This window comes from Symphodus melops (assembly GCF_947650265.1).
Source record: "Symphodus melops genome assembly, chromosome: 8".
Lineage (NCBI taxonomy): Eukaryota > Metazoa > Chordata > Actinopteri > Labriformes > Labridae > Symphodus > Symphodus melops.
Window position 1 is genome coordinate 2,351,460 of NC_136698.1, and position 16,318 is coordinate 2,367,777.

The following is a 16,318-nucleotide window of genomic DNA, read 5'->3' on the forward strand; positions in this document are numbered from 1 at the left end:
GCCCGCTCGCTGTGCCTGCTCACAGCAGCGCCCAGGTCGAGTACTCGTGGCTGTGCCTGTCTTAGGTCGTCCCCAGGTTTAGCAGGGGGGATCTTACCCGTCATAGGCTATCCAGTCTGCCATACTCGCCTTTTTCTCATGTGCGATACTCATCAAATATCTCCAGCAGAGCAGCTTTAAGGAGAGTCTGAACCAGCCTGACCTGATGGGGGCAGGATCAGGACTCTAGATTCTGCCCCACTGAAACGACTCTGATCTACAACCTCATAATCATCGTCACTGCTGCTGCTATACATGCTAATATAATAGATATATAGATATATAGATATATAGATAGAGAGAGAGAGAGAGAGAGAGAGAGAGAGAGAGAGAGAGAGAGAGAGAGAGAGAGAGAGAGAGAGAGAGAGAGAGAGAGAGAGAGAGAGATAGATAGATAGATAGATAGATAGATAGATAGATAGATAGATAGATAGATAGACAGACATGTGCTCGAGGTCTCGAGCACACAGGGTGTCACTGATAACACTCATAGAGTCATATAAAGCAGTTCAGGAGCCTGAGACAAACGTCACGCTGTTTAGCATCTCAGCTCATCTTATGGCCAGTGTGTTTTAACATCCTACCACCAGGGGGCAGCAGAGCCTAAAAAGAGACAGCTGTTATACAAGTAGCGTATGTCTGGTTGTGAATGGCTGAGTGCGCATGCGTGTAGGTGGTGGAGCGAGAGCGACGCGGGCACGCGAGTGTGTCTGCTGAGAGGCGTGCGCGAGACATGTATGGTGATGCCGGGGACAGAATTAGGCAGAAAGAGAAGTCAGTTTCAAAAAAAGTGTACCGTTCAAATCAAGAGAGAGAATAAAGCCCAGCAGCCTCAACACGGCCAGACTTGTCTCATTTTACCAGTTGCTTCACCACAGACAGTGACGAGGGTTAGCCCCGAAGTACGAGGACACTTTGGCCCTGGAGCAGCGTCTCCCCTGTGCGCTGTGACTACGGTCGGAACGCCGAAGCAGGAAAGGTTAACACAGCGTCAGAGAGCAGTGACGGGGTTTCTCTCTCAGTCCCAGGTATCAATAATAACTAAAATCGAAATCACTAATTCAAATTAAAATAAGTACATCCAAACATCACAGAGCGGCATTAGACATAATGAGCAATTTAAAAAAAAAAAGCAAAACGCTGCTGCACCACCCAAGGTCAAAGCACAGACTACATCCTCCTTCCCTCTTTGTATTGTTTTTTTTCTTTCTTATTGATACATCGGCTGTTCTTGTTTCAGAACACGCCGGATGCTGCTGCTCGCTGTGCCCGCTCGCTGTGCCTGCTCACAGCAGCGCCCAGGTCAAGTACTCGTGGCTGTGCCTGTCTTAGGTCGTCCCCAGGTTTAGCAGGGGGGATCTTACCCGTCATAGGCTATCCAGTCTGCCATACTCGCCTTTTTCTCATGTGCGATACTCATCAAATATCACCAGCAGAGCAGCTTTAAGGAGAGTCTGAACCAGCCTGACCTGATGGGGGCAGGATCAGGACTCTAGATTCTGCCCCACTGAAACGACTCTGATCGACAACTTCATTATCATCGTTACTGCTGCTGGTATACATGCTAATATAATAGATAGATGGATGGAAAGATAGATAGATAGATAGATAGATAGATAGATAGATAGATAGATAGATAGATAGATAGATAGATAGATAGATAGATAGATAGATAGATAGATAGATAGATAGACAGATAGATAGATAGATAGACAGATAGATAGACATGTGCTTGAGACAGGGTGTCACTGATAACACTCATAGAGTCACATAAAGCAGTTCAGGAGCCTGAGACAAATGTCACGCTGTTTAGCGTCTCAGCTCATCTTATGGCCAGTGTGTTTTAACATCCTACCACCAGGGGGCAGAAGAGCCTAAAGAGAGACAGCGTCAGAGAGCAGTGACGGGGTTTCTCTCTCAGTCCCAGATATCAATAAATCTGCACCACCCAAGGTCAAAGCACAGACTACATCCTCCTTCCCTCTTTGTATTGTTTTTTTCTTTTCTTATTGATACATCGGCTGTTCTTGTTTCAGAACACGACGGATGCTGCTGCTCGCTGTGCTCGCTCGCTGTGCCTGCTCACAGCAGCGCCCAGGTCGAGTACTCGTGGCTGTGCCTGTCTTAGGTCGTCCCCAGGTTTAGCAGGGGGGATCTTACCCGTCATAGACTATCCAGTCTGCCATACTCGCCTTTTTCTCATGTGCGATACTCATCAAATATCACCAGCAGAGCAGCTTTAAGGAGAGTCTGAACCAGCCTGACCTGATGGGGGCAGGATCAGGACTCTAGATTCTGCCCCACTGAAACGACTCTGATCGACAACTTCATTATCATCGTCACTGCTGCTGCTATACATGCTAATATAATAGATAGATATATAGATATATAGATAGAGAGAGAGAGAGAGAGAGAGAGACAGACAGACAGACAGACAGACAGACAGACAGATAGATAGATAGACAGATAGACATGTGCTCGAGGTTTCAAGCACACAGGGTGTCACTGATAACACTCATAGAGTCATATAAAGCAGTTCAGGAGCCTGAGACAAACGTCACGCTGTTTAGTGTCTCAGCTCATCTTATGGCCAGTGTGTTTTAACATCCTACCACCAGGGGGCAGCAGACCCTAAAGAGAGACAGCTGTTATACAAGTAGCGTATGTCTGGTTGTGAATGGCAGAGTGCGCATGCATGTAGGTGGTGGAGCGAGAGCGGCGCGGGCACGCGAGTGCGTCTGCTGAGAGGCGTGCGCGAGACATGCATGGTGATGCCGGGGACAGAATTAGGCAGAAAGAGAAGTCAGTTTCAAAAAAAGTGTACAGTTCAAATCAAGAGAGAGAATAAAGCCCAGCAGCCTCAACACGGCCAGACTTGTCTCATTTTACCAGTTGCTTCACCACAGACAGTGACGAGGGTTAGCCCCGAAGTACGAGGACACTTTGGCCCTGGAGCAGCGTCTCCCCTGTGCGCTGTGACTACGGTCAGAATGCCGAAGCAGGAAAGGTCAACACAGCGTCAGAGAGCAGTGACGGGGTTTCTCTCTCAGTCCCAGGTATCAATAATAACTAAGATGAAAATCACTAATTCAAATTACAATAAGTACATCCAAACATTACAGAGCAGCATTAGACATAATGAGCAATTTAAAAAAAAAAAAGCAAAACGCTGCTGCACCACCCAAGGTCAAAGCACAGACTACATCCTCCTTCTCTCTTTGTATTGTTTTTTTTTTCTTGTTATTGATACATCGGCTGTTCTTGTTTCAGAACACGCCGGATGCTGCTGCTCGCTGTGCCCGCTCGCTGTGCCTGCTCACAGCAGCACCCAGGTCGAGTACTCGTGGCTGTGCCTGTCTTAGGTCGTCCCCAGGTTTAGCAGGGGGGATCTTACCCGTCATAGACTATCCAGTCTGCCATACTCGCCTTTTTCTCATGTGCGATACTCATCAAATATCACCAGCAGAGCAGCTTTAAGGAGAGTCTGAACCAGCCTGACCTGATGGGGGCAGGATCAGGACTCTAGATTCTGCCCCACTGAAACGACTCTGATCGACAACTTCATTATCATCGTCACTGCTGCTGGTATACATGCTAATATAAAGAGAGTTCTGGAGAACAGACCAAAGTAAGACTCAGAGCTTCAGTCAGAAAACTGCAAAAATACTACAGTGCACAACTTGAAAAAAACAGGACAAACACTAAAGCTCTCTGGTGTACCATCAATGATGTACTCCGAAGGAACTCAAAAGAAAATGTGCTACCACAGAGCTTTATTTTAAATGATGAAAAAATCAAAAATCCAAACAATATTGTGTGCGAATTTAATAAGTACTTCATAAACATTGGACCCCAATTAGCCTCTTCAATAACTCCACCATGCACAAATTATGGTTATGAATGTGTCCAGGAAAACCCAAATACAATGTTTCTAGCGCCAACAACAGGAAAAGAAGTAACTGATATTGTCAGAAATTTCACAAATAAGAAGTCCACTGATTGTGACGAGATAGATATGAGTATAATCAAGCAAGTCATTGAACACATAGACATACGTCTATCCCATATTTTTAACTTGTCCTTTGAAACTGGCAAATTTCCAGATTTAATGAAAATGGCTAAAGTTACTTCCATCTATAAAAATGGTGACAAAACTCAATTCTCAAACTACAGACCGATCTCAATACTACCTCAATTTTCAAAAATATTAGAAAAGCTCTACACAGTCCGACTAGATGCATTCATAGATAAACACAATATCTTAATTGATAGCCAACATGGTATGATAGCCAATATTCAATAGGCATTGTTGTCGACCTTAAGGAAGCGTTTGACACTATGGACCATAACATACTCCTGAACAAATTACAAAAATATGGGATAAGAGTTATTGCTTTTAACTGGATCAAATCCTCCTTAACAAACCGCAAACAGTTTGTTAAAATTGGGCAGTACAGATCCATGTGTGATACTCTATTGTGTGGTGTCCCCCAAGGATCGGTGCTGGGACCAAAACAATTTTTATTATACATCAATGATTTGATTTGGTTTCCAAAAAGCTTAAATTAGTCCTTTTTGCCGACGATACAACAATCATACTTTCAGGATCAGACTTACAGCAAATGGTGATCGAGATTACAAAAGAAATGGATAAACTGAAAGATTGGTTCTGCCAAAACAAATTGTCTCTAAACACTACAAAAACCAAGGTTCCTCGGAAATCGACTAATAAATGTACAAATACCAGTCAAAATTAACAACGAAGCAATTGAAAGAGTCAATGAGCATTTCTTGGTGTAACACTCGATCACAAAATCAGCTGGAAACCCCACATTACAACAATTAAAAACAAGGTTGCAAAGATTTCAGCTCTAATGAATAAATCAAAATATATCATTGACAACAAAGCTTTATATACTATATACTGTTCACTTATTCTTCTACACTTACCTTTTGTGTAGAGATCTGGGGAAATGCATATTCAAAAGAAGGCAATAAGAAAAATCCATGTAGCTGGATACCGTGAACACACAAATACATTATTCCTCAAATCAAAAACGATGAAATTTGTGGACCTAATTGAATACAAGATGGCTCAAATGATGTTTAAACCTCACAAAAGTTGCTGCCTAGAACTGTGGAATAATCTAGATGAAAACACCAGACTTTGCAAAAACCTGGCACACTTTAAAAAGGTTTACAAAGAGTTTATATTTCTCAAATATGAATAAAACGACTGAGTAAAACATGAATCATGAGTCTAGATGCTGCTAGAATCTATGGTAAAAGTTTGGTATCTCTCTTCTACTTTAACAATTTGTACGTTCAAAAACGATAAAATAGGTGGTATTATGGACCTATCAAAGGTCTAAGAAAATACTTGGTACATTTTTTGTATTTTTTGTTTTAATTTTCTATAATTTGAACGATCATAAACGATAAAATAGGTGTTATTACGGACCTATCAAAGGATTAATTGATGGTAAATAATTTTGTATTCCTCTCTTCTTTATAATTTGAACGATCACAAGTTAATTGTCACAAACTGCTCTTTCATGTTTGTTAAGTCAGGGGTAGGGGTCACATAAGTTCTGGGACCTTCACCCTACTCCTCTTGAGAGCATTTTCTCCCTGTTTCTTTTATTCCCTGTGAGTACATCTGTTCTCTGTTATTTTGTCTGCTGCTCAAATGAACCAATAAACTAAACTAAACTGATGTTTTGCATCCAAATACTTTAACGAACATGTTCTCAAAAAACCTGAAAAAAACACACACACACACACACACAGATTATTTATCTTGATCTTGGTCTCGGTCTCAGAGCACTCTGGTCTTGGGTTTGTCTTGGTCTCGGTGAATGTGGTCTTGACTACAACATGACATGAATCTCTGTGCCGTGATAAAAACTCTGTTTTGAGCCACTCTTTTTTTTAAAGACAGAAGACAAAATGCATTTGTTCTGATCCGCTGATTTCACACACGACGAAAACGCAACAAACTTCAGTAAACACAACGTTTAGACAACAAATAACAACCTGCTCACACATAACTACTTCATATCTTACAGTCAGGATATTTAGAATTTAACCGATGAAAAACGATCATTTATTTGAGAGAACATTCAGGGAGAATTAATTAGCTTCTCCTACATCTGAACACGGTTTGAGTGAACAGAAAAGGTGGATTAAAAAGTTTCCTTCAGGAGGAAAAAGGTGACTTACCTCTCCAAAGGTGAGCTGTGGATTGAATTTGTGGATCCTCAAATTTCAACATGTTCTGTTGAGCTGCTGTGAGCTCACAGAGAACAGACGGCCGTTCTATGGATTCCGATTCTACGCTCAGCTCCTTGTTTACGTTTGAATCAAAACACTGAAGCATGGAGTCCAACAATACTGCCAAATGCCATCAATGCTAACACAACAGTATTCAAAGCTGTAACATGAGTGAAATGTATAATTATATACGGTAACAAATAAACAGAAAAGAAAATGATAGAGCAACAGTTATTAACTTAATATGTCCAGATAAACCAAAGAGTCAAATATTAAACCAACGTAAATAAAGCATTGTGTGCCGTTAGGTGACTCTACACCTGTCAGGTGTTGTGATGGTCGTCCTCAGGCTGTGACAGGATTGGACATATTTGGCCGCCTCTGTATTTACAGTCAACGATCCACACACACTCACTGGCCACTTTTTTAGGTACGGCTGTGTGAATTTCTAATCAGCCAATCACATGGCAGAGACTCAGTGCATTTAGGCATGAAGACACGATCAAGTTCAACCTGAGCATCAGAATGGGGAAGAAATGTGATTTAAGTGACTTTTAACGTGACACGGTTGGTGCCTAAAAGCTGTATTAACGATATAAATACGTGAAGACAAACAGGCTGCAAAGAGACACAGCTGCAGTAACAAATGCAGGAAGGACAAACAAAGTAAAACCTGCGAGTAAAAACTGCAGCTTATATTTGTCTCATCGTTAGTTCACCTCAGAACTGACTATAATAACTCGTTTCTTCTCTGAACTGAATGTGTTGCTCTGACTCTTTAAAGCGGAGAGAAAAACAGTTTGAGAAGTTATATCAGCAGCTCTGACCATCACAAACAGAGCAGCATGGAGAAATTAAACATTGGTGAAAATACAATTCAAAGCCACAAGAAAATATTCGTAAATGTACATCTTCAACTAAAATGTTACGTTGCTTATAGACCCTCATAGGACTGAACCCAGGGTTAACCCTGAAGTTACCTCGCTAAGCTCAAATCCTGCTTCGTAGTATAGGCCTCTGGTTTCTACAGGGTCACACACCTGTTCTGAAACATGTTATATTCATGATAGTTATTATATGTCCTCTGGAAAGGAAATGGTCTCATTTTATTTGCAAACAAGACTGAAATAAGGGCTGTTTATCTCGGTCCGTGAAGGCAGCATCTCTCTCTCTCTCTCTCTCTCTCTCTCTCTCTCTCTCTCTCTCTCTCTCTCTCTCTCTCTCTCTGTGTTGATGACAGGTAGCCTACACGAAGGTCGAGTCGCGTTGCAGACCTCAGTTGAAGCTGACGCTCGTGCACCGATGGGACTACACTCTAACCTGTGTCACGTGTCTGAACTTTCATCGGCGCTCCTTCGTTCACTCAGCCTTGAATGTTCAGCAGATGTGCAGCGTGCATGCATGGTGACGCTGCACCGGCTCAGTGTCTCTGCAGCCCACTCAAGGTAAGACCTGTGAGCTTTTTAAACAGCCTCGTGACACCTTATGTCACTTATGATACGATGCCTAAAACATGCAGAACATCGATGCTTTGACCGGCTGGGAGGTTGCACGTTGTTGTGACTTCTTGTTTATTTTTTATTTGCACTTCTATACCAGAGTCGTGCAGAGGCTAAATCCAACTTCACGGTAAATCCATTTTTTGCATTGCTCTTCTTCTCGCTGGGGCACCTTTGTGCCATTGACGCTGTCCATTCTACTCAGAGAAAAACAGATGTTTTTCAGCTTTATTTTGGTTTACAGTACGTGCTGCTGAAGCAAGGCAGCTCCCCGAGGAATGCCCTTACCTCAGAGCTGAGTCATGTAAATTATACCTCCCCTCTCCTTCTTCCTCTCATATCTACGAGGAGCTGTTATCACCGAGGCAAGGAGCTCTTTTCAAGCATAGATTCAGACATTTTCTGCAGAATAAGTGCAGAAAACAACCAAATATCAAACCAACGTTTTCGTCAAAAGTGTGATGAAATGATTCAACCGTGTTGCAACTATGTCGCTTCATTGCAAAGCTTCATTTTGTCCCCACACTGATAAGGTTTTTCAGATTCTGAAAATGAATTCAATTCCATGTACAAGTGATAACAAGCTCATTTTTTTTAAAATGCATTTCAAACAAGCTGTGATTTATGGTGCACAAAAAAGTGTTGCAGAAACATGTTGGCTCGCAGTGTGTTTTTAAACCCCCACAATCTGAACTGAACCTTTATGAGAATTATCCTCAACCAATAATTATAAGAATTAGTGTCGGTCTGCTGATTTAAACAAAGCGAGAGTTTATTCCAGGATTGGAAAATTACAGGAGGTGAGCTTTCAATGGGAAATGTATAGCTTTATTGGGTATAAATTACACCGCCAAAGTGTAATGTTCTTCGTTCCTTTCTGGCTTGTAAAATAAATACAGACATGCGTAGTTAAATATCTCATAAAGCAGGGGACTGTGCCTTTTAAAGGGGCATTTTAAAAGGTTTGAGTTCAGAGAGAAAATGCAACATGGTGGAGGTAATCATCCAAGCTCAATGAAAAGAGCTGATTTGATGGTGCAGTGTGATCGCAGCTCCTCCGCCTGCAGCACAGACACAGTGAAAGTCATCTTACATTTCACACAAATAAGATGTTTGCTGCTGTGTGGCTACTTTACTGCAAGCCCAGCCATGTTTGATATGCACCTGTGTGGCTGCGAGAGACAGAGGGAGAGATAGCTTGATGAAGTTGTCAAAGGCACACACCCCTGAGGCCGTGGTTTAATCTCTGCTCGTGTGCGCATCAAATGCAGAAGGCTGTGAAGTGTCTCTAACGCTCTATTAAGGTGTCTGAGAGGAAATTGTAGACATCGATGTTTGATGGGAGGATTGTAGGAGGAGCTAAAAAAAGATGTAGGATTTATGCTTTAAAGAGAAGACACAAGAAGATAGAGATACTGGGAGAAAAAAAAAACAGAAGAAGAGGCAAGAACTAGAGAGGGGAAAGATGCGAGAATCACGAGAAACGAGCTGAGAGAAAAAGTGAGGAAGCAACAGACGAAACAAGTTTGTAGGATTAGAAGACAGGAAGGAAAGCAAAGGGGAGAGGAAGTTCTTGTTGCAGAAAACAGTAGTTATCCAAGTGTCACCTGATCCTCTCTAAATTATGCTCCTCCGTCATATTCCAGCTGCTTCTGCAGATACTGAAACCTTCAGGTGAACACATTCAAACAGCTTCAGACACGTTCTCCAGGCGACCACAGGGAGAAAAAAAAACAAAAAACCGACATCACACCTCTGATCGAGGTTCATATTTACACCTGAGAAACAGTTCAGGAGAGGTCACTGAGCATCTCCTGATCGGTAACATTCCTGCTTCAAGCTCTGAGCTCAGAACAAGTTTAGGCTTCATACAGACACGGCTCCGGAGCTGGATTCTGGGTGCCATGATTATTACGCTATCTACCTCCCTCAGGGCAAATGTAGCATCTGAATTCATGCTTCTGTAGCGAAGGACATCCTCATAGATGAACAGCGGCCGGACAGACAGAACATTAATCTCTGCACACATTCTAGTCTATCTTCTTCTGTGCAGGGCAAATTTGTATATCTTACATAAGCCATTCAAAGTGCTTTACACAACACATTAAAAGCATCATGAGCATGAAGAAGTTAGTACTACAAACAATAACAAATCTGAGAGGATAAAATAAAAACAGATTGATGTTTACAGGTTAATGTTTGTTGCAAATCACGCCTTCGTTCCCTGATATGAAACCAAGAATTTCACGGGCGAGAGGCGGGGTTGCACCTGTCAATCAAAGAACTGACATATAGAGACAGGTAACCAATTAACGAGCATGTCTTTGGACTCCAACCAGAAATCCAACAGGGATTCAAACCAGCAACCTCCTCACTGTGAGACCTGACCTGACCTGGATTATTTGTGAGAGTGACCTCAGACTGTAAATCAGTAAAAGCGTCTCACTGTCTCTGCACGGCGTCCTTCATCTGAAACAGTCAGACACCTTGGACGCTTGGATCTGTCACAGGAGCTGGAGATGGCTGGCTGGTGATGCTGGTGTTATTTTTGCAGCTTAATTCAATCGCTTGGATTGTGTCAGTGTAATGTGATTGGCAAAAAAGGGGACGCCCTTGGGCTTCAGAAGGCAGCCAATAGAGGCATTAGAGAGGGAGAGTGAGGGAATGGAAAAGTCCTCTAATGCTGTCCTGCATGCTCTGGACTTTGAGTTTGATGTTTGCCATAGTTGTTTGGGTATTTCATGCCTGTCTGATGTCAGCTACCCAGGCCTGTTAGTGAGTGCAATTCTGTGATTGGTCAATTTTTATTATGTATTACAATGAACACTTTGACAGTGCTCCAGAGAAGTGTGGTCATGGGAAAAAATCTGAGGTCAAACCAGCAGGGATGAGAGGATGTGAAGCTTGGATGTGAGCGCTCCGGGAGGAGAACCCTCGAGGGAAACTCTGGGTTTAGTTATCTGGATCGTGAACTTGTGTACTGATCCTCGTTCCTCTCTGCTGCTCCGTTCCTTTTCTACTCATCAGTGCTGACCTCTTCTCTTTTTCTCTTGTCCTCTCAGCACTATCGGGAATATGTACAACTATGTCCTTCCACTGTAAACAAAAATGAGAAAATGCCAGCCGTGTAAAAAACGTGATCACCAGAAGAGTCACATGTGATGAAATCTCTCTCAAAGGTCGTTTTTTTTTTGTAGCTTCCCGACAGATTATTCTCCTGTCTCATGAGGACAAACTGTTTCTTTCTCTTCGAAGAAAAGGAAATCTGACATCCCTTAAAGGACGCACAACTAAATGAAAAGTTTAATTTCACAGCGAGCGGAGTCTTAACATCCTTGAGCGGCTTTCCTTCCACCAAATCCAACACACATTTTCATTAGTCTGTCTGTCTGATCTCTCAGAAGTTTTCAACCGACCGCGTGGAGCCCATTGGAAGTTTTTACAAGACAAACCGCTCACACCATAAGGGACGAGCTTCAATACTTTAAAAAACGACAAACAGCTGCTAAATACTCGACTTAAATGGATCATCTGGCTCAAAGATGGCGAACGCTTCCTTCAGTCTGTGTACAGTAGACAGAAGCAGAGCTGACTCAGGTTTCATTGGCATCCTTCTGCTGCAAACGCTCCTCAATTAAGCCCAGTTGTTTGACTGTAAGACGCAGTGACTCATTTTTATGGTTATCATATGGAGTGCAGTGGTGAACTGAAACCTCTCCTCCCTGTGTGACATCCCTTTTAAGTCAGTGAAAGTGAGACCGGCACCGTTTGACGTCCTGGTGGTGACATCGAGTAGAAGTAGAGATAATGTGATTTCATGCAAACTTCACGACGCACACTCAAAATGTAATTCGAACTAAAAGCAGAGGGGCAAATAAAACAGAGGGGCATTTTATCTCATCTCATGCACACAAAAATAACAAACCGCCACCGAGGTGTTGCAGCGATGGAAGCGGGCAGTGGAACTGCTTCAGATAGAAGTGATTGTACCCGAGCTAAAAAGCCTCTGCATGTTTCTAATAAGCTCCAGCAGCAGAAAGCTGCTCAAACTAGGATCAATGTTGGAGATGAAACATGGAGAGAGGTTAGACCGCAGAAAGCTTTACAGACCCATGCAGAGCTGACTAAACACTGAAGCTACAGTGTCCACCACATGCAGAGCTGGCTAAACACTGAAGCTACAATGTCCACCACATGCAGAGCTGGCTAAACACTGAAGCTGCAGTGTCCACCACATGCAGAGCTGGCTAAACACTGAAGCTACAGTGTCCACCACATGGAGAGCTGGCTAAACACTGAAGCTACAGTATCCACCACATAGAAACCGAAGTGAAATTATTCCTGGCTAATAAAGCTGATTCTGATTCTGGTGAAATGTTTGGACGTGTGTGTCCGCTTAGAGCAATGGTTCTCACCTGGTGGGTCGGGACCCTAAAGTGGGTCTCTGAGCTGTTTTCAGTGGGTCGTGAAAGTGTCAAAAAGTCTGTGTAGCCCTTTGCTAATGTTTGTTTTGTTCAGTTTCTTTGCATCTGTTAAAGGTTTCGTACAGTCTGAGATCCAAATGAATCATCTTCATTTTAAAAACGTCAGAAACTGGGGTCGTAGGTCGGTCCTGAGGATAGACGAGCTGAGACACCACTGCCTTAGAGAGTTTCTGTACTCTTCTGTACCTTGGGTCATCGACGATTCAGTGTTCCTCTAAACATGATCTGAGGTGGAGTTAAAGAGTTTTCTTGTCTCAGCTGATGAGGGACAAGCATCACTGCAGCTTGTGGCGCACACACTCTTACTCCAGCGTAGAAGCTGTATCAGGACCTTTTCTGTAGTCAACGTCTTTTCTACACCCTGGGTCTGTGGCTGTGTGGAGTTCAAGTGCACGTCATCATCATAGTAAACACGACGAGAGGCAAAGCTGAAATTCTGCTGAATTACTCGGCTAATATTCTAACAATGGCATTAAATTAGATTCCAGCCTGAGAGGCTCAGGTCCTCCTGCTGCTTGCTACAGTGTGTGTGTTCTGACTGTAAGCTCGTTCCTGTTGGGACGTGGAGGTCGGTCATCCTCCTGGACGACCTCCAGATCTCCATTAGGTTAAAGTAAAAACGCTGCAAGACGCTGACGGGAGTCCATGTACCGTCTGAACGACTCCTTCTCTAATCTACATGATGACACAGCCATAGAGGAGATTGATATGATTGAAGGAGTGTGTGTGCGTGTGTGTGTGTGTGTGTGTGTGTGTGTGTGTGTGTGTGTGTGTGTGTGTGTGTGTGTGTGTGTGTGTGTGTGTGTGTGTGTGTGTGTGGGGTCTAACAACCTTTAGTGACATCATGTATATCTCTGTGACATCACTTAAGAGATTGAGTGGGAGTAGGAGTGGGGCTACAGCACGTGCTCAGTCACACACATGAACACACACATCCATACTGACAGTACCCCCCCCCCCCCCCCCCACACACACACACACACACACACACACACACACATATACATGTGTACCCTGCCTCTAATAAGACAATGCACAAGGGGGACTATGACGCTGACACCACACAAACAACGAATACAGCACAGAACGCCATTATTCTTCAAATCAATAGAAATGAGTTTGTTATTGATCAGGAGATTATTAGCATATGCTTGAGATGATTCGCTTGTTTGAGGGCTGCAGATTAAGAGTCAGTCACAATAGAAAAATGTGCATAACTCTGTGTGTTGTGATTTTTTTTTGTGTGTGTGTGTGTGTTGGAGAATGTGTGGACCTTTACCCTGCTGTCGTCCCGCTGCCAGCTGCTTCGGTTCATTTCTAACTTCTCTTAACGTCTCGTCATGAGCGCCACCGCGAGCAGTCAAGGAGCTGTGTGACACGTGGAGTCAGATTGTCAGGGAAATCTGTTGAGATTAAAGTTAAAAAAAAAACAACAGATTTTTCATATATTAATCGTATATGACACGAGTCTGTTTTGTAGCCGTAAAGATCGTGTTGACCTTCACACCTCTGTCATGATGCCTTCAAGGACACGTACATTACATCCCTCTATGAGACCTTTCTCAAACACTGCCGCCCAGTTTCACATCTTACTGTATGGATAATAAATCAGCAGAGTATTCGCCACAGATTTCAGCTGCTCTCATGCATGGGTTTATTTCCGTGTTGTCAGTAAAATCGAGTAGATCAAACTCCGTTCTTTGCTGTTCACCTTGTGTGGTATTCGTCATAATCTGCAGTTCTCACCTGTAAATCAATTCTTTTTGATTCAGTATTTTGTGTTTGCAGATAATTCAAATGTTAACCCAATTTTTTTCAGAAAACGCTCCTCTAAATAGTTCTCATAGAAGAGCGGAGTTCACAAACGATAGCCTAGCAGTTAAGTGGCGCGCCCCACGTACAGAGGCTACAGTGCTCGTCGCAGCGGGTGGTGGGTTCGAACCCGACCTCGTTCTTCACTCTCTCATTTCCTGTCTCTCAAAAACGGCCCCCAAAAACAACTTTGAAGAAAGAAGGAAAAGAAAAGCAAATTTCAAAATAAAGTGCGTTTTAATTTTCTGAATGAAAACGTTTTTGTTTTTTTTGTTGTTTTTTTCTTATTCCGCAGTTTTCCCCACAGTTATGTTCTTAAATACTTTCCAAACTTTATCTCAGCACTCAGGCTCCGTCTGAATTTATCATTTCATCACCTTGTGTTCATGTGTTTATATTGTGCATATTTGTTGCTGTAGCGATGGCCCAGGGCGCTTCTGAGTGGAAATGATTTGTGGTCATAATGAGCCCGGGTGTTTGGTATCTGCTCCTGTTCCCAGTATCTAGCTCCACTATTCGTCTGTTTAGTGTTTCGTGTCTCTATCTGGACGGGCGGCAGATACAGAGCGAGGTTTGATTTCTCAGTCTCAGTATCAGACCTTCTGTTGACACTTAGACATTGTCACCCTCGGGTGTTTACAGCATTAAAGAGTCGGTAATATCGCTGCTAATCGGCCCTGAAGACTGATAAAGAAGGAGCCTTGGCTACAGAGCGGCCTTCGTGTGAGACAGTCATTTCAGCGCAGCGTTTTTACAGACATTCATCGAATCGGCCGGTTTTAAAAAGTCATCTCCAGTGACATGATGTCCACGTCTTCTCTCTGTTCTAGGTTCCACCTATAAGAAGAAGGGGAAGCGTGTGAGTGAATCTGCGTTTATGTGTCATCATGAAGCATCAGTCCATCTCCAGGTGGCTGAGCCAGCTGGGGCTGCCGCAGTATTGCACAGCGCTGGAGCAGGAATATGACGGCGTGGAGGTAAAAACAAAAAAATAAATCACTGATTCATGTCACGGTTTTGTTTCTAACACTCTGATTGTTCATCACAAACTCGGAAAGATCGGAAACTTGGTTCTAAAAGGTCAAAGTCATCGTAATTATCCAGAGGGGCAATTTGCTTTATAACCAGTGGAAAAAAAACAACAACAAAAAAAGCGTGGGGCGCACTCATACGATGCAATCCGTCTAAACACGCTTCACCACTAACGTCCAGTTCGTCTGCGCTCAAGCACGTTACACTTTTTTGGCACGCTTGGAAGAAGTCTGCTCCAGCTTTTAGCTTGTCCTTAGGTTGACTGAAAGTTATGATGAGTCAGCATTGATGGGAGTCCAGCGCCCCCTGCAGGAACTGACGGGTGACATCACTCAGGCTTCGTCCTTTAATATTTACAGTCTGCGGTAACAAAATGGTCTTTTGGTATCTCCTCCTTCCTAAAGTGTTTATTCATCTGTATATTTCAGGTTTATTTTACACGTAAAAGACAAAATCGTCGAGAAGGGTTTCTTCAAAGATTTCTGCCTGCTCTAAAAAGAAGTGTTACGAAAAGTCTTCTGTGGTCCAAAAAGCCTCGCTGTGAATAATTTACCTCCGGAGACTTTCTATTTGGAGTCTGCACATAAAACTTTAAATCGTTTAAATGATCCGAGCCGATGAAGGGTAAGTGCAAAAATGTGTTTTTGTCATTTGGATGAACGGACCCTTTAAAGGGTGTTTCAGTAAAAGTTCACGCTGCTTCAGGAACACGTTTCTTTTCTTCAGCGGGGTAATAAAACTCCATCAGCCTGAAAGGACAGTGATACACAGGCTGCTGTTTTAACGTCCCACCATTAGCCGTCCTCGATCGAAGTGCGACGCAGCTATTGGCTAAAAAGAGGAGATTGATTCGCCAATAAGACCTGAATAATTCAATGATCTCCTGCAACAGTTTACCCAGAATGCATTGGTGTCATTACCAAAAAGACAGAGGGGAAAAGCTTGCAGAGAAAAAGACGAAAAGGATAAAGATAGATTCAGGTTTATTTATAAAGCTCTTTACGCACAACACAGCTCAAAGTGCTTTACAGTAAAAAGACACAGAAGAAAAATGATCAGGATGGTGAACTGTCAAAAACACTGAGGACAAGAACAACAAAATAAATCAGGAACCACTAAAGACAGAAAACTCAAGAATGTAAAAATACAGAGTAAAACACGGAGAAATAAATAATAAAT

The 16,318-nt window shown here is 42.9% G+C and overlaps 1 protein-coding gene across 1 annotated transcript in view; it reads left to right on the plus strand.

Annotated features, from left to right (window-relative positions):
- The first annotated feature begins 7,669 nt into the window (after positions 1-7,669).
- Positions 7,670-16,318, plus strand: part of bcar3 (BCAR3 adaptor protein, NSP family member) — a 58,040-nt gene continuing 49,391 nt past the window's right edge. Inside the window, exons 1-2 of the mRNA XM_079351159.1 lie at positions 7,670-7,757; positions 14,938-15,084. Of these exons, the coding sequence (XP_079207285.1) occupies positions 14,995-15,084 (90 nt within the window). The 5' untranslated portion in view covers positions 7,670-7,757; positions 14,938-14,994. The remainder of the gene's footprint in view (positions 7,758-14,937; positions 15,085-16,318) is intronic.